The 21,061-nt window shown below is 45.2% G+C and overlaps 1 protein-coding gene across 10 annotated transcripts in view; it reads left to right on the plus strand.

Moving 5' to 3' along the window:
- Positions 1 to 21,061, plus strand: part of Mgat5 (alpha-1,6-mannosylglycoprotein 6-beta-N-acetylglucosaminyltransferase) — a 284,487-nt gene that overhangs the window by 109,792 nt on the left and 153,634 nt on the right. For all 10 annotated transcript variants that reach the window (XM_076941068.1, XM_076941066.1, XM_076941067.1 and 7 more), the window contains one exon: positions 10,110 to 10,271. In XM_076941068.1, coding sequence (XP_076797183.1) covers positions 10,110 to 10,271 — 162 coding nt within the window. The remainder of the gene's footprint in view (positions 1 to 10,109; positions 10,272 to 21,061) is intronic.

Genomic DNA, 21,061 nt, shown 5'->3' on the forward strand with positions numbered 1-21,061 from the left:
GCTTACAACCATCTGTAATCCCAGCTCCAGAGGATCGAGCGTCTCCCTCTGGCCCCTGAAGACATCTGCATTCAAGTATACATACTTACACCTACACACACGGGCGCGCGCGCACACACACACACACACACACACACACATACACACACACACACACACACACACACACACACACACACACACACACACACACACGTACACCTTTAAAATAAAAATCCCCGAGACTTCTTTGCCTTGAGGAATGACAGAAGCCACTCCTCCTCCAGTGTGTCCTTTAATTAATGTATTTGAATTACCATACAGGTTTCATTAAGATATTTTCAAACAAAGTTCGGTGTTGATAATTTTCCTCCCCTCTTTTCTTCCTCATGCTTCTGTTTCCCTTTGTTCCTCCCATCCCCCACCCCACAGCCTTTCTGTCTTCAGGTCCCCTGTGTCTGTTGCCCTTCCCCCACCCTCAACACCTTCTTTCCCTCCTGTGATCCCCTTTCCAGTTTCATAGCCTACACTCATAGGCACACGTTCTCAACTCCCCTCCCTCCCACACACAGACACTCACACATTTACGTTAGAAGTTAGGCTCTGTATTTGAGGGAAGATGTAATATCTGTCTGAATCTGCATCACCTGACTTAGTACAGTAATATCCAGATCCACTTACTGTTCCATGACTTTCGTTTTTCTTTACAGCCGAATGAATGAAATCCCCTTGTGTATGTATGCCCTGTTTTCATTACCTAGTCATGTCTTGATGGACATCTAATAAACAGGGTCACGCAGATGTCTCTGTGGTCCTGGGATAGAGTCCTGGGAGTGCTTGTGTAGCTGAAGGACAAAAGGTGGAGGTTTGGACAGAGCATGCGCAGCAGGAGACAGATGCACACTGGGGATACTGGAGGGCCCACGTGCTGTGAGGTGAAGAGCCCAGTGTGAATGTGTGGAAGAGAGGGGTGCTGTGGAAATGAGTGCTAGAGGCACCCCAGCGCCTCTTGTAGTACTGCATGGTGGTGACAGTCAGGTGAAGGATACAACTCTGGGCTTTGATCAGCAGTCTGGACTGAGCATCCCTAAGTGCCTTGGGCTGGTGTTGCCTCTCCAGCCTGGATAGATATGTCTAGGGTGTTGGCTCCACCCTGCACTGTACATCCCCACATGACATTCTGAGCTGCAAGTGAGAGCTTCTGTTTCCATTGTTTTAGGAGAAAAAAAAACAAAACAAAACAAAACGAGGTGTGGTGAGACAAAGTTGCAAGTCTGAAAAAGTTTGTGCCCCACCCCCCTGCCCTTTTGTCTTCTTGCCTCTGTTGTTACCAATAGGACCAAGGGAACAGTCTCGGGAGGGCTAAGACTTTTGTGAAATCTCCTGGGAAACCACCATGGTAGAAGCAGATAGTCCCTGCCCTTGAAGGAAAAATACATTGTTACTGCAGCAAGAGGGATAGGAGGAAGATAGGCTTGTCCAGGACTTGTCTCAGGAGACCTTGCTCTCTCTCCAAGGATACAGCTGCTGTGGTTTAGGGAATGACCACCTGACACCCTTGGAGCCTAAAAATGAACATCTTTGGGAGCTTGGGGCAGTTCCTGTTGTGCTGCGCTGCGCTGCGCTGCGCTGCGCTGCGCTGCGCTGCGCTGTGCTGGACACTCAGTCACACTGTCAAAGGGAGGCCAAGCTCTGGAGCACATCCAGTATAAAGATTAAGGAGACAGCCTGAGAGTGTGTGTGTGTGTGTGTGTGTGTGTGTGTGTGTGTACACATGTACATGAGTGTGTGTGTATGAGTATGTGGTGCATGTGTGTATGTACATGAGTGTGTGTGCATGTGTGTGTGTATGAGTATGTGCATGTGTGTGTACATGAGTGTGTGTGTGTGTGCTTGTGTATGAATATGGGGAATTCCTTCCTATTGTGGAGCCTTTTCTCCACATTGGGCTTGAGGAAGGGATGTGGCTCAGGGCCCTTCTCCTTACCTGGTGTTCAGAGCCTGCCATGGTCCTGTCTCTTTACACACCTGTGCCACCACGCCTTTTTTCCTCTCAGAACAAGCCTGACAGACCTCATACCACAGTGATCCACCCTCAGGAGTTCCCTGCCTTCCTCACTCCTGTTCTGGGTCTTGGATGAGTATTTTCCAATGTTCTGGCTTCTGTGCCTTCTTTATTCCCTCCTCTCTCATTCTCAGTTTCTGAGAAATCTGCCAGACCTCCTCACAAAAAGCCCCCTGTCCATGGTTCTCATTCTTCCTAACTTCTAGGCCACCTAACAGCATGAACTCATTGTTCTCAAAGGCCATCCTCCTTATCCTTGAGGGCAGACAGCTAACACTCCTGGACTCTGTTTCCAGGCTTTGCCAAGTACGTAGTAGGAGCTGGAAATGACTAGTGGCACCCATCCCCCATTGCCACAGGTTCTGTGTCTATCTGTGTGGTGTCCTGGCAGCTGGGATGACTGAGAATCACAGCCTGTTTTTAGCAAGGCAGGAAGTGGAAGAAATTCCATGTAGGCTCCACATCCAGGATGCTCCAAGTAGTTATTATGGGTGATCTTGATATGATAACTGTTTATTGTCAAAAGCCCATAGAGACAGTTTGTTTCCATGTGGGTTAGGAGATGAGCCTGCCTGCTCCATGCCAGATGTGTGACTTGGGGCAAGTGACGAGCCTCAGGATGTAGTGGATATGACCTCTCTCAACTCATGGCACAGCTATAGGGATCAGAGGGGACAGCCCTTATCCCCACACCAAACTGGGTAGGAAACGTTTATTACTGGTACGACCCACACCAGCCTGATCGAACCTCCATCAGTTACCTAGTAGCCGAGGCGTGAGTGTCAGACATGTTCAGCCTTTGGATTCTGGGAGTGCCCTTGTTTCTGTTGCTGTGAAAAAACACTGAGACCAAAAGCAGCTTAGGGGAGGAAAGGATTTATTTCAGCTATGGGTTACAGTCCATCACTGAAGCAACTCGACTCAGAGACTAAGAGGCTGCCTAGCGGAGAAGTCAGAGAGCTTTTGGGTTAAGCACTGCCACATGAAAAAAACAAAACAAACAAACAGAACCCCAAAATAAAACCAAAAACCCACTCAAAACTAAAAAACCAAAACAGATATGGTGATGCTCATCTTTCACCCCAACACTAGACAGGCAGAGGCTGGAGGCTAAGGAGTCCATAGTCATCTCAACACTACAAGTACGGAGTGAGGTGAGGGCCACTTGGCCTACACGAGATCCTGTGTCAGGAAAAATCACCTGAGTAAAGCAGTGTGTGCCATTGAGACGTTTCTGAGAGGTATCTTCTCACTTGGTATTAAAGCTCTCTTCCAAGAGTAAAGTTCACTGTCCTGCCTGCAGGTTTAAAATGGCATTTATACTTGTGTGACCTGAAGATGGTGTGAATTTTTGTAGGAAATCGAGAGCATATGAGAAAATATAGAGAATGGAAACTGATAGAAAGTTTCAGTTTCAGATACAGATCTCACCAGTGACAACAAAGTTTACTTTCTTTTCTTTCCTTTAAGGTCTCATGTGTGTCAGGCTGGCCTGGAACTTGCTGGGTAACCAAGGATGAGCTTGTGCTTCTGATCCTCTTGCCTCTGTGTCCTGGATACTGGCATTACAGGCATGCACTGACATACCTAGGTCATGTGGTGCTGGGGGCCCAGCCCAGGGTTCTGTGCATATAGGCCACCTGTCTACCAACTCAGCCACATTCCCAACCCTCCTCCAATCTCTTAAAAATGCCTGTGTGTGTGTGTCCATCTCTGTGTGTGTGTGTCCATATCTGTGTGTGTATATAGACAAATGTATACATGTTCCTTTTTAGAAATCGGGGTGGTATTTATATACAACTGGAAACTTGTCTTTGTGGTATTTTTTTCATGCTGTTAAGTCGTTTGATAGCTACATCGTTATCGACCTCGTATGAATTGCCTTTGGCGGTAAACACAGATGATGCGGCAAAGCCAGTATCTGCCGAGCGATTCAGTCCAGCTTACAGATTGGATAATGTAACCCAGTCTTTCTCATGCAGTGTTTGACTCTTTTCCAGCTCTCCTCTGATATAAATAACAACTATTCACACACGCACACACACACACACACACACACACACACACACACATATACACACATGACTATAATGTCTTTCCACGGAAAGGTCATTTGAAAATTAATTTTAAGATATGTAAGTGATGGGACTTGACATTCCCTGTTATCCGATGGCTCTAGGAGACCAAAGTTTAATTCTCTTTTCATTAACACCTTCCTGTCTCATTAGTGCCCCGTCTTTGCCTGCTCTCTGGTGCCGGGGGTGGGGAGGAGGGAGGAGGCTGTTTCTCAGCAGCTCTCTTCATGACAGCATGTTCTGTCTCTTAGGGCGGCCATGGCAGAAAGGGATTTGAGATAGGAGCCAAGCAGAAAAGGAAATTATTTTTTGGCAGTTTGGGTGTAAGTCCTTGGCTCATTGCATAGTCACTTCTGTGCTGAAACATAGTCACTGTCCCTGACAAGTGAAATTGCAAGCCTTGGCCTTGCCCAGAACCTTTGGCTAATTTTTACAGATCCTTCTTAAAATGCGCCTGGTAACCAATGCCACAGACGAGAGTGAGAGTGTGTGGAGTACCAGCAGGCTGGGTGTTAATTCTCTGCTTTTGTTTTGTTGCTGTTGTTCCCCGCTCCTCTCTCTCTCTCTCTCTCTCTCTCTCTCTCTCTCTCTCTCTCTCTCTCTCTCTCTCTCTCTGTGTGTGTGTGTTTTATAGCTTATATAAGTAAATGCCGTAGCATACACGTGGAAATCAGAGGACAGGGGCAGCCTTGGGTGATGTTCCTTTCTGTCCTTGTTTGAGACAGCATGTCTTGTTCCTCAGGCCAATCGGTTGAGCTTCCCAGGATTCTCTGATTCTCTTGTCTCTGCCTTCTGTCCTGAAGTAGTAAGTGGAATCTAAGGAGTCACGCATGGCCCAGGGTAGATGGGATGGGGGAAGGATAGCCCCATGTACAGCCTTTCTTGGTGATTTCTCAAATACTGATGGTTTGATGAGAGAAATTGTGGTTTGCCATTCTCTCTTGAGGATCTGGGTCATGCACCCAAGAACCCCAATCTACCAGCAGAGCCACTGTTTCTTCTGAGAGCCCTTCTTGTGCACCAGGTTGACCTCAGTTAACCTAATATACAACCCCTGCTCATGGAGGTACAGAGAGCCTTTTCAGTGCTCGTGATCTGGTAGCCAACATTAACCCTCACAAAGAAACAGCAATGCTAGTCCTTCTCCATCCTGGTCTTGGTTGAGCCTTCTAGCTCTTTCTACCGTGTGCTGTCATGGCTTCCTGGAAATGAAAACTTCCAGATGCTCTGAGGGCACCTGTTCTGCTGAAGTCTGCTTGATCTCAGCACTAACCAAAGAGGTCCTGGCTGGAAAAGCAGCAGCTTTCCCTTCCCCAGAGGGGTGTTCTAGATGTTCTCAACCACCTGTTCTCATCGTTACCGTGGACGGTGAATTTTAGGATCATGAAAAATATGGGTAGTAATGTTGGGCTTCAGCTTTTACTGCTGAGGTTTTTGAAGTAAAACGAAAAATTGAAACGCTCATTAGTAATTACAAATTGTAATCTTGCTGGGGACACATTTTCCTGCTACTATAACCGTTAAACACCATGATAAATATAAAAATATGCTAGAATTTGGAGGGAATATTTGTGTCCTCATTTTCTTATTAAACTTCATCAGAACTACTCTGCATCATACAGTGTCCTTAAATAAATGAATTACCATAAATACAACATAACCAAATAGTCTGCTGTTTGCTTAAAACTGCAGTAAAGCTGTTAGCAGTTTTTACACCTTTTTAAAAAGGTGAGAAATGCTTTTATCACCCAGGAAGCTATAATTTAAGTGAGGACAATTGTTTGTTCTTGTAGGTGATAGTTGATCTGTTTTGTTAATTTGTTCATATAAAGAATATTTATTGAGTGTGTTAGTGCGCTGGGCACCGTGTGTATTTGTAAAAATACAGGCCTGGACTCTGCATCCTCTTCTTGTAGTCTGTCCTCAACCCTACCCTGTCTGTCTGTCTGTCTCCCTCCCTCCCTCCCTCCCTCCTTCCCCCTCTTCGTCTTCTCTTCTTTCTTCCCAGTCTTCCTCTTTCCCACCTCTCTCATTTCTTGTTTGTTTCGTATTTCTTCACATGCATGTGTACCACATGAGTATATGTGCATATGGGGTTCAGAAAAAGATCTCTTGGTGCTAGTTACAGGTGGTTGTGAGCTGCCTAGTGTGGGTGCGGCCAACCAAGCTAGGCTTCATCTGGAAGAGTAGACTGTGCCCTTAACCACCGAGCAATCTCTTCAGCCCCATCTCCTTTGTGTTTGTGTTTCTCATTAATAGTATCTTTAAATGGGACTGAAGAGATGGCTCAGTTGGTAAAGCATTCTCCTCAAATGTGTGAGGACCTGAGTTCAAATCCCCAGAACTCATGTTTGAAAAAACAAAACAAAACAAAACAAAACAAACCAGATGTTTATGGCATCTTGTACCCATAAACCCAAAGGAGATGAGATGGGAGGAGGAGCTAGGTGGATTCCTGGAAGCACAGTGGCCAGTAAGCCTAGCTTTCAAGCAAGTTCTGGGCCAATGAGAGACCCCGTCTCAAGCAAAACAAACGAGTAGAGAAGGCTTCTGAGCAACAGTATGTGGACTGCCCTCTGACCTCCAAAAATATCTGTGCAACCCATACCAACATGGAGGCCATTTATATTTATATATATTTTAAATCTTTGATAGTACTGCTTTGAAATGGTGTCTTAGTATTGGTTTAGTTGAAAATGAAGTTTTTCTTCCTCATCTAGCGAGAAGGCATGGCCGCCCCAGTGATGGCCGCCCCAGTGGTGAGTCCAGAGATGCTGAGGGTTTTGGTAGCTTGATCTTCTGCCTCCACCCAAAGGCAGATGTACAAAGCCAGGTTTTTACTAATTCTTTTTTTTTTTATTGTGTGGGTGGACATGCCATTGTACAATGGTATCCACGACTCTCCAGTGTGGTTGGGATATGGCTTAGTGAGAAGACATGGCGGGCACAAGAGGCCAGTGCCTCACACATAGGTTCAGAAGCTGCGAGTTAGAAATGCTGGCAGACAGGTCCAAGGTACTTCTGAAGGAACTGCCCCTTAGTTATCTGTCATTGGGAATGAAACAGTATATAGTCCTTGTGTCTATAGGATATGCATATAGGATGCATTGAGTTCCCCAGGTAAAGTCAGTAGGATGAAGGAGGGGTGTAGACACACCTAACAGGGCTGTGACAGTTTGGGAAGGAGCATCAATAGCCCTTTCTCCATCTTCAAGTCCTTTCCTACACTGTGTCTCAGAGTCACTCTTCATGACAGTGACAAAGTATAGTTTTAGAATTTAGGAAGAATATTTTTTTTATTAATGTATTTATTCCCTCTCTGTTTTTATGTGTCTGCCAATCTGCCTGCCTTCCTCTTCCCCATCTTCCCCCTCCCCCTCCCCCTCCCCTCCCTCTCCTCCTCCTCCTCCTCTGTGTGTGTGTGTGTGTGTGTGTGTGTGTGTTTTTCAGGATTCCAAGAGGTCAACATTGTGTATTTTTCTCAGTGGTACTCAACATTTTGTTTTGTTTCATTGGTTTGTTTTGAGACAGGCTATCTCACTGAACCTGGAGCTGGCTGGTAAGATGCTAGGATTTCCTTATCTCTACCTCCCTAGTGCTGGTACCTGTGGGCATGTGCCGCCATGCCCAGTTTTCTATCTTGGTACTAGGATCTCTTAACTCTGGGTTCTCAAGCTTGCAGAACAAGTAATTTTGCATCTGAGTCATCTCCCAAGCCTGGGCACAGCCTCTTAATTGATAGTGTTCCACAATGGCTGTCACCAGTAACTCTATTAGGGCTCAGTTCTCAGGTCTTGTAGCTTTTAAAGCGTGATTCCAGAAGGTTCCCAGCCCTTCAGAGCCTATCCATATTAGCTCATTTTCTGCCCCCTTTCCCTGGAGGAGGAAGGAACCATCTTTCTTCTCACCCTTGTGTTTGCAGCAGTGGCTGTGGTGGGTAGAGGCCATAGCTCATGTGAGTTTACAGCATCCCTTCTCCGTCTCGCATTAGTGAGTGTAAAACCCTTCCCCTGATACGTTCTCCCAGAGGGTGGCTAGGGATACACAAGGTTAGAGTATGTCCTTACTCTGTGGCTTCTCTAATGAAGGCTGTTTTGCCCCTAGGATATATCCAGCACTGTCTGGACTGCTCGCATGTTGTTGATTTAGGGCCTCCTCGCTGCTCGTATCCCATGATGTAGGGTGTTCCCCACACTGACTGTTCTCATAGACTTCCTGTGTTCATTACACGCTCTTGCTTCTGTTCCAAGGAGCTTGTTTCTTGACCCAGGTGACGCTTGGTGGAAATGTCTGACAGTCCAACGTCTAAGAAAAGGACTCCATTCTTTTAATATAATCGCCACAAGAGAATGTCCTTAGCCTTTAGAATACAACCTCATCCTTACTAGTTTGATAAGTGTTTGTGAACAATCATGACTCTAGTTGTTTCCCTAAATCTGATTATAGTTAATGTCAGGTTCTCTAGCACGGCTGTGAATGTGTAATTATACCCATTAATAACCAACAGAAATTTAGCCCCTGTAAAATATTGAATTGTCCAGGAATATATGAAGGAAGTGTTCTCTAGGCCCCATGCCTTACTGAGGAACCAGTTTATATCTGCTGGAGGAGGGAGGATCATTCTCCTTTGAGAATTTGCATGGCCATTGAAGATAGGCAGCCTCACACCCATGCTCATATGCACACCGCTAATTAGACATAGTGGTCTATCAGAAAGTGGGAGGGAGGGAAGGGGGAGAGAGGGAGAGCAAGAGAGAGAGTGAGAGAGAGGGGGAAGAAGAGGAGGAGGAGAAGCAGGAGACATGAAGTTGTGTTGGGGATACAACCTAAAGAGTTGGAGGAGGAAGTGTGTGTGTGTGTGTGTGTGTGTGTGTGTGTGGTCATATGTCATTGCATACATGAATGAATTCCTAAAAGAATAATAAAAATTTTGAGGCCCAAGGATGTGGTTCATTTGGTAGGAGGCTTGCCTAGCTACAGCTAACCGCAGTTCCACATAGAACCAGGTGAGATAGCACACACCTGTAATCTCAGCATTCAGGTGGTAGAGGCAGGAGGATCAGGAGTTTGAGGTCATTGTTGATTGCGTAGTAAGTTCAAGATCAGCCTGGAGTTCTTTAGACCCTATATCAAATAGGAAAAAAAAAATCAGAATAAACTATGCTAGAAAATAAAAATAGCAGCGACCTTCATTCTGAAGCTGCTTCGAGGCTGGGCTACACCTTCAGATCATTTCTGTGTGTCGTTAGCCACAGTACTGTGTGGAGGAGGAATCCCTGCAGTGCTGAGGTAGGATGGGCCATGGCAAAGGTTTCTCTCTCTGGACCTGTGTCTAGAAATAGTCTTACAGCCTCACTCCTTATCAGAGTCGCTTTCACACAGACTGGCTTGTTTTCTCTAGTCTGGCCTGCTATCGCTAAGATGTGCTCGTTTTAGGGGAGGTTAGCCACTTTAGAAACATTCAGCAACTTCTTTGGCTCATTTGTGGTGCTGTGGAGGGAACCCCCACACACACGGGTGTGAGTAGGCAGATCAGAGGGTGATGCTCGGTGTCCTATTCTCTTTTCTTCTCCATCTTATTCTCTTGGAGCAAGGTAGACACGGAACTCAGAGCCATGCTGGCAGCTAGCAAGCCCAACAGTACTCTCACTTTCTTCCCCAGCCTCCCCGCTCCCTAATTCAGGGGGTCACAGGCATGCGTGGCCACACACAGCTTTTTATGTGAGTGTTAGGGATCTGAACTCAGGTCCTCATGCTGATGCAGCAAGTGGTATTAGCCACTGGGCCATCTCACCTGCTTCCATCCAGTTTTTTTACATTGTAGTTCAAAACAGTCTCATCTACAGAGTCTCCCAATGTTTTACATTTATGAGTTCGTGTTGGGCTATGTTCATACTTAACCTGGGTGAACACAGGCCACAGGTTGGTCACTCACAAGCCTGTGGCAGAAGCCTGGAGAAGTTTTTCAGTTTCCTTTTTTCCTTCCACAGATCTGAAGAAAACGCTCGCTGTGTTACTGGATAACATCTTGCAGCGCATCGGCAAGCTGGAGTCAAAGGTGGACAATCTCGTCAATGGCACAGGAGCGAATTCCACCAACTCCACTACGGCTGTCCCCAGCTTGGTATCGCTTGAAAAAATTAATGTGGCTGGTAAGGATGGCTGTTCCCTGCCCAGCCATGGGACTGAACCCTTTCTAAGACCACAGCGTCAACGTTCTTACTGGGGCAATAAAAATTCCATAAACTTGACATGACTGTCGTGTAGGCAAGCTCTACATTTATTTTTTAATAACAGATATTGGGACACGTTTATGCTTTTTCTCAGTATAACTGGTGGATTCTCTGACACCCAGGCAGATAATGAGTTTCCAGAATTGAGTTGTGCTGATAAGATTCAGAACGTAGATGAAATGAAACGAAGAGGTTATCAGAAAATCTCCCACCAGAGGAGTTCTTTCCCTTCCCAACTCCTGTCAGATGAAGAAGCCTGCTAGCCCTTAGTTAGCCTGGTATGGGCATGCGCTTCTGTGATCCCCGCACATGAGAGCAGAGGTCATTGAGGAGCTTAGTGTCATCCTCAGCTACTCAGTGAATCTGAGGCTCTCCTGGGCTGTAAGAGGAAGCTAAAACACATAAGGGCCAAAACCGGAAGTGTTTTAACAAAAGGTAAGGTAGTGCTGTTTTGTAACACAGAGCGTGAAATTCTCCGCAGCTGCGGATAGCTACAAATGAATGATTAAACTTATATGAAATAAAAGGAAAAAAATGGAAGAATGTAAAATAATTTCTCATTACACAGATTTGACTCTGGCAAGCAGGCAGGAGGATCAGGGATTGAAGTTCATACTGTTTGGTATAACCTGTGCTATGTGAAAGCCTGTCTCGGGAAATAAAAACAAACGCCATGTAGCCAACGTGATGGATAAAAACCCCAAGATTCTGGAAGTTAATGTGACTTGCTACTCACTGCCTGTGGTAGCTTCTCTTCCTGCCTTGCTAAGGCACGGTTGTCACTGCACAAAATGCCTCTGTGTACACATGGAGCACCAGACAAGTAAAAAAGCCTTCTGGCCAGGTGCCATGAACACTCATGGACACTACCATGTGATTTCCACCAGGATGTATCCTACCTGGCCCCCTCTTAACTTTGGGATCTAAGACAAGAGGAGGGAATGAGTAAAAGCAAAACCTAAGTCTTACACCAAAGGCTTGTCCATAGCCTGCATTGGGTCCACCTTCAGATCACAGCACCTTGGAGTCCACTCCTGGCCTGTTTGTGTGCGAGCCCTAATTCATCTTGGTAGCATGATCTTAGAATCCAGTGTAGGACTTGAGGGTGGGGCACTTTGGATAAGTGCTTGTGAACAAGCTGTCTGGACTTTTCACATGTGGCATTCCCTAACTGATTAGATGGTAAACTAAGGGGCTGGAGAGACAGACAGCTCAGCTCTTAAGAATACTGTAGCTCTTCCAGAGGACATGGGTTCAATCCCCAGCACCCACACGATGACTCACAACTGTCTATAACTCCAGTTCTAGGGGATTTGATGCCCTCTTATGTCCTCCTCAGGCATCAGGCACACACGGCACACAGACATACATGCAGGCAAAATGACCCCTACCCTCAGTATTATATGCGTGCATGCATTAGTTTACTTGTTTGTTTATAAGACGAAGTTAAGAAGTAGCTGTGTTACTTTTGGGTTTTTAAAGATTGAGCTTTTAGGGAGTCTGGGATGGAACTCAGTTGGCAGAATGCTTGCCCTGTCATCCACAGAGCCCTGGGTCGTATCCTCAGCACCGCCTCAAACAGGGAGTGGCAGTGCGAGTCACACTCTCTACACTCATGTGTAGGAGGAGGAAGTAGTGTGGTCAGAAACTCAGGGTCGTCTGCAGCCACATGGCCAGTTCCAGGCCTCACTGGAATATAATCAACAAACCAATACATAAAAGCTGCTTCCTCTCCCTTCTTTTCTTGTGACATGGACTCTTTTCTCAAGGACCTAAAGGTGGGAGAGATTTTTCTCTCCCCTTTTCTACCTCTCAGTGTCAAAACAGTGAATGCTTCACATTAAGCATGCTGGGTGGATTACCTTTTTCTTTTCTTTTTCTTTTTTCTTTTTTTTTTTTTTTGCCATTGTGCAACTTTTAATTTACAAACTATATTTCAAATAATTCCAGTATCTCACCAAAGTGTTAAAAATAACTTTTAATTACAACACAGAGACAGTGTCATCTAGGCCATAAATCCTGTCTTCCCTGCCATTTCCAGCAGTTTCTGTAATTAGACAAGGAAACCTCCCACTGTGTTGAGCTGCTTATTAATGAGTGGGCGCTGTGCCTCTCCAGGCTCTGCTCTCAGTGCCCACTCCCCTGGAGGATGCATGTGGAGAGTTCCTCACTGACTGCATCATGCTTCTGTGTTATCTGATTTGAAAGATGGGGTGCTGTCTCCTCCTCCTCCTCCTCTTCCTCCCCCATTGTGTATGTGTGTGTGTGTGTGTGTGTGTGTGTGTGTGTGTGTGTGTGTGTATGTCCTACTTACTCTTCTACATGCATGTAGAGGTTAGGAGCCAACATTGGATGCTTTCCTCAATTGCTTTCAGTTTTATTTGAGGTCAGATCACTGATTAGGATGTCCTGATTGGTCCCAAGATTCCCCCTGTCCCTACCTACCCAGCTCTGAGACTACAGGTGCACTCCTATGTGTGTATGAAGTCCTCATGGGCTTGAGACAAGTACTTTACCTACTGAGCCATTTTCTAAGCCCCCAGGATGGTTTTCCTTCTGTTTTTAGGTTTGTTGTTCTATGGTCATCCCATGAACTGAATAGACTTTTATGCCATCACTCTCTCCCTGCTCTGTGGCCCTGTGGCCTTTGGTTGTCCAAGTTTGCAACCAGGCGATAGAGAGAGGCTGCTTTTCCTGAATGTCAGATCCCAGGGCACAGCATCATGGGTGAACTCAGGAATGCCATAGTATAAATGCTTTCAGATAAGACGCTTGCTGGACCTGGGTACTGTGCTACTTTAACTCAGCTAACAAGGGTCTGGGGGGCTCATTCTGAAAGCTAGACTCAGATTGAAGCATCTTTAAATGTGCCACCACAGATGTGCTTCCAATATTTAGTGAATTTAATATAATACAAACACCAGAATGAAGGGCTGGCGAGGTGACTCACTGATTAAATGCATGTCTTGCTCTTGTGAAGAACCCAAGTTCAGTTCCCAACTCCCATGTTGGATCACTCATAATCACTTGTAACCCCAGTTCTAGGGGACCTGATGCCTTCCTCTTCTCTCTGTGAGCATTTGCACCCAAATTCACATACTCACTCACATATACATAATTTTAAAAAAGAAAAAAAAATCAGGATAATGTTGATTTTTTTTTTTTTAAATTTAAGAAAAAGGAGTGGATTCAGGATCAGAATTATTTTGTTTTGAGACAGGCTGTATGTTAGTTGCTTTCCTGATGCTTTGATAAAACACCATGACCAAGACAACTTAAAGAAGGAAGAGTTTATTTAGCTTGCCAATCCAGAGAGCTAGGGCCAGCATGGGGGTGGAGCAGAAGCTGGGGGTTCAGATCTTGAATTACAGCAAGAAATAGAGTGAGTTCCCTAGAAATAGTTCTAGTCCTTACATTCTCAAAGCCTACCCGCAGTGACATAGTCCTCCAACAAGACCACACCTTCTCAACCTCCCCAACCAGTGCCATCAACTGGAGACCAAGTATTCAAATTCCAGAGACTATTAGGGACAAACCACCTGGTCTCATGTTTCCTAGGCTGGTCTTACGCAGCTAAGACTCTCTGAGCTGCACCCCCCTTTCTCTCTCTCTCCCATCTATCCATCTATTCATCCATACATCCATCTAGGTTTTTAAGATACGGTTTCTCTCTGTAGCCCTGGCTGTCCTAGAACTAACTCACTCTAGACCAGACTGGTCTTGAACTCACAGGATCCACTTGTCACTACCTCCCAAGTGCTGGGATTAAAGGTGCGTGGCACCACACTGGCAATTCTGAACTTCTTATTCTCATCCCTCCATTTGAGATTATAGACTTGAGGTACCACACCAAGTTTATGGGATGCTGGGGATGCAACCCCAGGTTTTGTACACACTGTGGATAAACACTCCACTAACTGAGCCACATCCCTAGCCCATAAATTAAATTTGTAATAATCAACCCCATGCTCCCACCTTTGTATCTGTATGTTTAGGTACACTCCAGACCTTCAGTACACTGGATAATTAGGGAAAGAATATACACACATAAAATAGCAATGTGGTATTGTTGTGAGGTAGGATGACTGGGGAAAGCTTCTACAGGAAGTTATATTCTGGAGCTGGTTAGGATTGCGGCCTAGGAACCTTGTGGAAGAGAAGCTTCCTAGAAATGGATTGTGACCTCAAGAAAGTGGGGAAAGAAAGAGGAAGCTAAGAGCAACTGTACAATGGGTACCTGTCACTTACAGGGACCATACATGGACTTAGTATGTCTTGTATTTGAGTACTTGAGAAGCAAGTATTTTGACATGTCTTACTAAGTTTAAGTATTTGGGAATGGGAAGAGCCCTTGGTATCATGGTGTCTGCAAGGCCACTTATGCCCTCCGTGTCAATTACTTAATCACTGCTGTGTCAAAGTACTTGGCAAAAGCAACGTCAGTGGGGAGGGCTTATTCTAGCCCCTGGTTTGAGGGTACAGTGCACCATGGGAAAGGACAGCATCTGAGTATGAAGCAGCTGGTCACATGACATTCACAGTCAGAAAGCAGAGAGAGATGGATGCTATTGCTCAGCCTGACTCTTTGTGTACTCTGGCAGCCCAGTGGATGCTACTACTCTCTGCGTAGGCCTCAGTTAACCCAATCTGGAAACTCTCTTGTGATCATGCTCAGAAGTTTGCCTTCTGGAGATTCTAGAGCCCATCAAGTTGACAATCGAGGTTAACTTCACACCCTTCTAATAGCTTATAGGAAAGAGATTATTTATGCTTTAATCACGTCTCATTTCCATCTGTAAGTCATCATCACATAGGACCAAGTCTGTGGCTTAATTACTTTTGTATTATTGTAATAAAACACCCTGAACAAGGCAAGTTAAAAAGTGAACTGCTTAATTTGGGACTAACAGTTTCAGAGCATTAAAGTTCATGAGTATCTTGAAGGGGGCACGGCAGTCAGCAGGGAGGCATAGTGCTAGGGTAGTCGGTAGTCGCTGAGAGCTTACATTTTGATCCACAAACAGAAGGTAATGAGAGCTAACTGAGAATCTCCCGACAGAGAATAGCAGGAACTTTTGAAACCTCAAAGCTTATGCCCAGTGACACACTTCCTCTAGCAGGCCACATCCCTTAATTCTTCCCAAACAGTTCCACTAACTGGGACCAAGTATTCAAATATGTATCACCTTTGGGAGCATTCTTATTCAAACCACCACAGTCTATAACAGAGATGTTACCATTTTCTGAAAGGTCCTGGAAAAGGAGAGCTGAGCTTCCTAGAGTATTAGTCTTCCTGATAGAGAGGTTCTGTATCATACGGAGGTTCCCTCTGCTGCTTTAGCTGCTGTGATGTGGCCCCTCTGTGCACAGATGTAACTTTTCTTAGGAATGCACATGGATTTGCTGGATGTTCTTCTTCATTTTCCCTGATGCTGGAGGGTCCTTTGTGTCTTGTCAGTTAACCACTACATGGTTTCTTTTGTCTGTTTGTTTTTTATCTGCCTGTCTACAGTTAGGTTGCTCTAGAGGAGACTGAGAGTTCCGCATTAATAACTCTGCACCATGAGCAGCCTGCCATTGCTTTTGCTGGCTCATGACTGTGCTGTTGGTCCTCAGAGCCCCTTTGTCATCTCAGCAATGGCTCGAGAGCTGTAAGAGAGTTCATTTTTATGGGGTTCCAACCCAACTTAAGTGAGGTTTTTCTTTCTTCCTTCCAGCATGAAGACATGTGGTAATTGCTCAGAAGTGCTCTCCCTGGTGTTTCTTTACAGCTTACTCTGGTGTTGCTTAGCTCACTGATGTTTCTGATTGCTTACTGTTGTGTCTTATTGCTTGCTGATCTATCTTCTGGTTGACTGTAAACTGCTTCTAAATTGGGCACCATAGCAGTTGAAGGAGTGTTCACTGGATTTCTTTTCTTTTTTTTTTTTTTTAAGAAGGAATAGCCATGTTGGGGGTGGGAGGGCAGATATCACTTCCTTGATCTGTTTAGCTGTATTCTCTGTGACTTTTTTTTCTAAAGTGACTTTTCCCCCCAAATTTATCACCCTTGGGTTTAAAAACCCTTGCTGTTTTTCTGTCAGAGTTAATGTGTCCTTAGGGAAATTTAGGTAGGAAATGAACTTTATTAAAATAAAAAATTTACATTTTCAAACCCTGTTTATTTTGTTGGAGAGGAAGGAAATGAAAGAACAGATCACAAAAGTCCCACCCGTCCTCTTAATCACAAAGTAAGTTAATTTACACAGACTTACCCTCCCTGTGCCTGCTTGAATGCTCCCTTGTCAAGTTTCTGCCTTCATGGGACCAGGGAGCATTGCTGAATGATACAGTACTGAAGCAGCCAGTTCAGGGTCCTCTCGCTATGAACAAATGATGCTTTTGTTTTTAGAAAGACGTATTTTGATTTTGGGGGTGGGAAAAATGGTTCAGTTGGAAAAGGGCCTGCTTTGAAACCTATGGACCTGAGTCTGATCCCTAAAACCTACCCTAAAAAGGCCTAAGTTTCTGTGCTGAGGAGATGGAAGCATGCAGGTCCCTGGGCCTTGCTAGACACCCAGCGTTGTCTGACAAGTTTCAGGCCAGTGAGACATCTTGTCTTGAAAACAGAAAGGTGGAAGAAACTGAGAGGCAATAATAGCTAAGGTTGTCTACACACACACACACACACACACATACACCACACACATATACACACACAGACATACCAATATGTATACCACACACACATGCACAAACATAATATATGTCTGCATACACACACATAAGTTTACATTCATACACATGCACACATATACCATGCCTCCAAAAAGAAAAAAAGAGAAGAAAAATTCCTTTCTCTAGGTTTTTTTTTTATTTTTTTTTTATTTTTTTTTATTTTTAGGGTCATGTACAAGGTGATGGGTTTCACCCGGGCATCTTCGTACCTGTACCTGCTCAGTCCTTCTTAGTTGGCTGTTTCACTTTCTGTATGTATTTTGATTCCCTCTAGTTTTGTAAGTGATATAAATGATGGTGCCGGGTAGGTCTTTCCAGGGCAGGCTGAGGGTGTAGATCTGTGATTGTGTCTGTGCTTCCTTCTGAGGACAGAGCTCTTCACTCTCACCATGCAGCCGTGGTCCAAGCCTGACCTGCTGCAGGGCCTCATCGGCTCTGCTCACAGGGGCTGGGTTCTACAAGATGAACTCCTCAGCCTGTCTGTTCTCCATTCCACCTGATGGCGAGTTGCTTGGAGACAGAACTTGACTTCTCCTTTCCCTTTCTCAGACTACAGTAGATGCCACTCACGGGAGTTAACTCCCTCTCTTGTTGCTTGTGACTGAGCTTGGCATCAGTGATTCAGTGCTGGGGACCCTCTACGGAGCATGATAGTTGTACCTCTAGACTGTAACATCCTAGAAGAGAGGACACCACAGAGCACTCTACAACAGACGTGTGAATGCATACATGTGTTTATGTAACCGTATTAGTTACTTTTCTCATTTTGGCAAAACAACAAAAACAACTTAAGGAGGGAGAAACGAAAGGAGAGAAGGAGGGAGGGAGGGAGGGCGGGTTTTATTTTAGCTCACTGCTTGGAAGTTCCTGGTGAAGTCACATGGCAAGAGCATGAGGAGGCTGCTCCCACTGAATCCAGTCAGGAAGTGGAGGCTGGCCCTCAGCTCTCTGTCTCCTTTCTGTTCAGTCAAGGACCCCAGCCTGTAAATGGTGCTGCCCACAGTTAGCCTGGGTCTTCCCACTTCAAGTAACCCAGTGTAGACACTTCCTCATAGACATGCTCAGAAGCTTGTCTTCTGCATGGTTCTAGATCCCATCAAGTTGGCGGTGAATTTTACCCACAATGCTTACACTAACAATAACCATTGGCTTCCATGCAGAAGTGTGCGTGTCATATGACGTTCACTACACCGGCAGGGACAGTTGGGTAACAGTCACAGAGTCCAGTGTTCAGGCTCAGCTCACTGGATTTTTTTGGAATTTAATCCAACTTGATTCTTAGGCAGCCCTCTGTCTCTCAAGTCACATTTACCACAGACATTGGGGTTTCCAGTCCTTGGGAAGTGCAGTGTGTTTGAACCTTGATGTTGTTCTGAAAAACAATCACCATAATTATTGTTCTTACCATTTGAAAATTGAAAAAGGTCCCTGCTGAGTTCTAGGACTTGCCTTTAGCAGTGTAATTTCCCGCTCCGTGCTGCTAATGGACCTTGAAATTAAGTTACACCTGTGCTCCCTCCTTGTTTGTGAGCCCAGAGCAGTGCTTGTGTTAAAGTAGCACAAAAAGTGTCCCAGCTCGCTGCCCAGGCTGTAGCTCACCAGGTCACTTTCTCAGGGTCAGGGATTGGCCAGCGGAGTGCTCCCCCCACTCCTTCTCCATGTGGTGGCCGGCCAAGATTAAAAAGCATGGATTACAGTTTTTGGATTACAACTTTTTAACTCGAGCCCCGCATGAACATGGGCCACTGTGGCTTTCTGTTCTGTCCTTTGCCAGGGGGCTGGAAGACAGGTTAGTATGTTGTCTTCGCAGAAGCTGCGTGATGTTGATGTGGCTTTTACAAGGATGTTACGGTTTTTATCATAAAGAACACACGGCTAGGGGAGAGCTCAGTTGATAAAGTGGTGCATGGGGCCTTGAATTTGATCCCCAGAACTTACTTAAGGAAAAGAATGAACAAGAGAAAAGGAAGAAAGGAAGGAGAGAAGTAAGGGAGGAAGGAAAGAAAAAGAGAGAGAGAGAGAGAGAGAGAGAGAGAGAGAGAGAGAGAGAGAGAGAGCAAGCAAACCAGGCATGGTTGTGCACACTTGTGGTTCCATTTCTGGGAAATGAGACTGGAAAGGAGCTACCTAGGGCTCTCTAGTTAGGCAGGCTACCCTACTTGGCCAGCTCCAGGCCCGGTGGGTCTAAAGAGCAAGATGGGCTAGGGAGGTGGCTCAGTGGCTGAGAGTGATTGCTGCACAAGTAAGAACTCGAGTTCAAATCTCCAGAGCTCATGTAGAAAGCCAGTCAGTCATGAGAGCATTTTATATCTATCAGTAATGTATGAATGAATTAATGCATGTTCCTCAAATTTTCACCAATATTTCATGTTCTTAATTTCTGATAGTTTTTTATTCCTAAAATGTAGGGAAAAATAATGTCAATCTTAATTTCATGTTCTCTAATGGATGATGATATTGAATAACTCTCCATGTACCTTTTTGAAACTGTAATTTATTGGGGTAAAAAAATTTAGATTTATGCTCTTAAAACATTTAAGATGGTATGATGGACTTCTTATGGTAGAGCTCCAGAATTTATTCAACTTCTTTAAGTAAATTTTCACAGTAATTACCAGGTCGTCGTTTTCCCTTCTTCCTGAATAAACACTTCAAAAGTGTCTATAAAAAAAAAAAAAAAAAAAGAAAGCCAGTCATGGCTGTGCCCGTGCCTGTGCCTGTCTCTTCAGTATTATGACGGAAGACAGCTGGGGCTTGCTGCCCACTAGCCTAGCTCCAGGTTCAGTGAGAGACTCTGTCTCATGGGAATAAACTAGATTGTGATAGAACACCACTATCCTCAACCACACACATAGGCTACACACGTGTCTGTGGCCATGTACACCCACACTCATGCTACAGTCACCATCCCAATAGATAGCACCTGAGGAAAATCAACTTCCAGGTAAAATCTTGCTTTGAGGTCCACATGCATGTGAATATAAGTGTATGTACATGCATATACATGCATGCATCCATGCGTGCACACAGACACACACCATGAACAAAAAGGCCAGCGTACTTGTTAGCATCTTCGGCAGCAATGCCACAGAAATCAGGTGCCATTATTGGCGAGATTCTCACATTGTGTTGGTCAAGAGTGTTTTGATTTTTATTATTAAAACGAGAACTGCAGTTCAGGTGAAACAAGTGATGCTGACCCTCAGGGCCGTGTGTCTGCAGCAGTGACTCTCAGCTCTGGGCAGCCTCACACCCCCAGGGATCACTTGGCACTAGCTGGAGTCGGCTGTAGTTGTCACAGCTGGGAGGTCCTATTTTTATCTTACGGAAAGAGATGGGGCCGCTGCCTAACAGGCTCTGCTATCCAGAGCAGCCCACACAACAGACGATTCTCCAGCCTCAAATGTCAGCGGGCTGTGCCAAGCAACCCTAGTTTCCCAAGGTTTCACTGCAATCTGATGATAGATATTAGTCCTAGTGGTGGCCAGGAAAGACAGATGTCTAGTTCAGGACTGACAAGATGGTTCAGTAGTGACCAGATGACCTGGTGACCAGTATTCAGTCCCTGAAGCCCCAATAAAAGTGATGAGAGAACCAACACCACAAACGTGAACATGGTATAGAGGTACTGCTGCACACATACACTGTTTCTCTTTCTATCATCATCCATCATCATCATCATCATCATCATCATCATCATCATCATCAAGGGCTGCAGAAATGGCTCAATGGTTCAAAGCACCTACTACCTGAATTTGGTTCCTGATTGGGTGGCTCACAGTCAGTTGCCTATAGGTCCAGAGGATCCAGCATCCTCTTCTGGCCTCTGCAGGCACCTGCACTATTTGCACATCCTCACTCCCCATGTATGCATAATTCAAAAATAAGATCTTTTTTAGACCAACAGTAGTGATAGATAAGAGTGTGGGTAGGTGCCTGGTTCCAGTGTTGCTTGCACAGAAGAGACATGTCTTCTTCCTTCAAACCAGCTT

Source organism: Arvicanthis niloticus, chromosome 10, assembly GCF_011762505.2.
Source record: "Arvicanthis niloticus isolate mArvNil1 chromosome 10, mArvNil1.pat.X, whole genome shotgun sequence".
Classification (NCBI taxonomy): Eukaryota; Metazoa; Chordata; class Mammalia; order Rodentia; family Muridae; genus Arvicanthis; species Arvicanthis niloticus.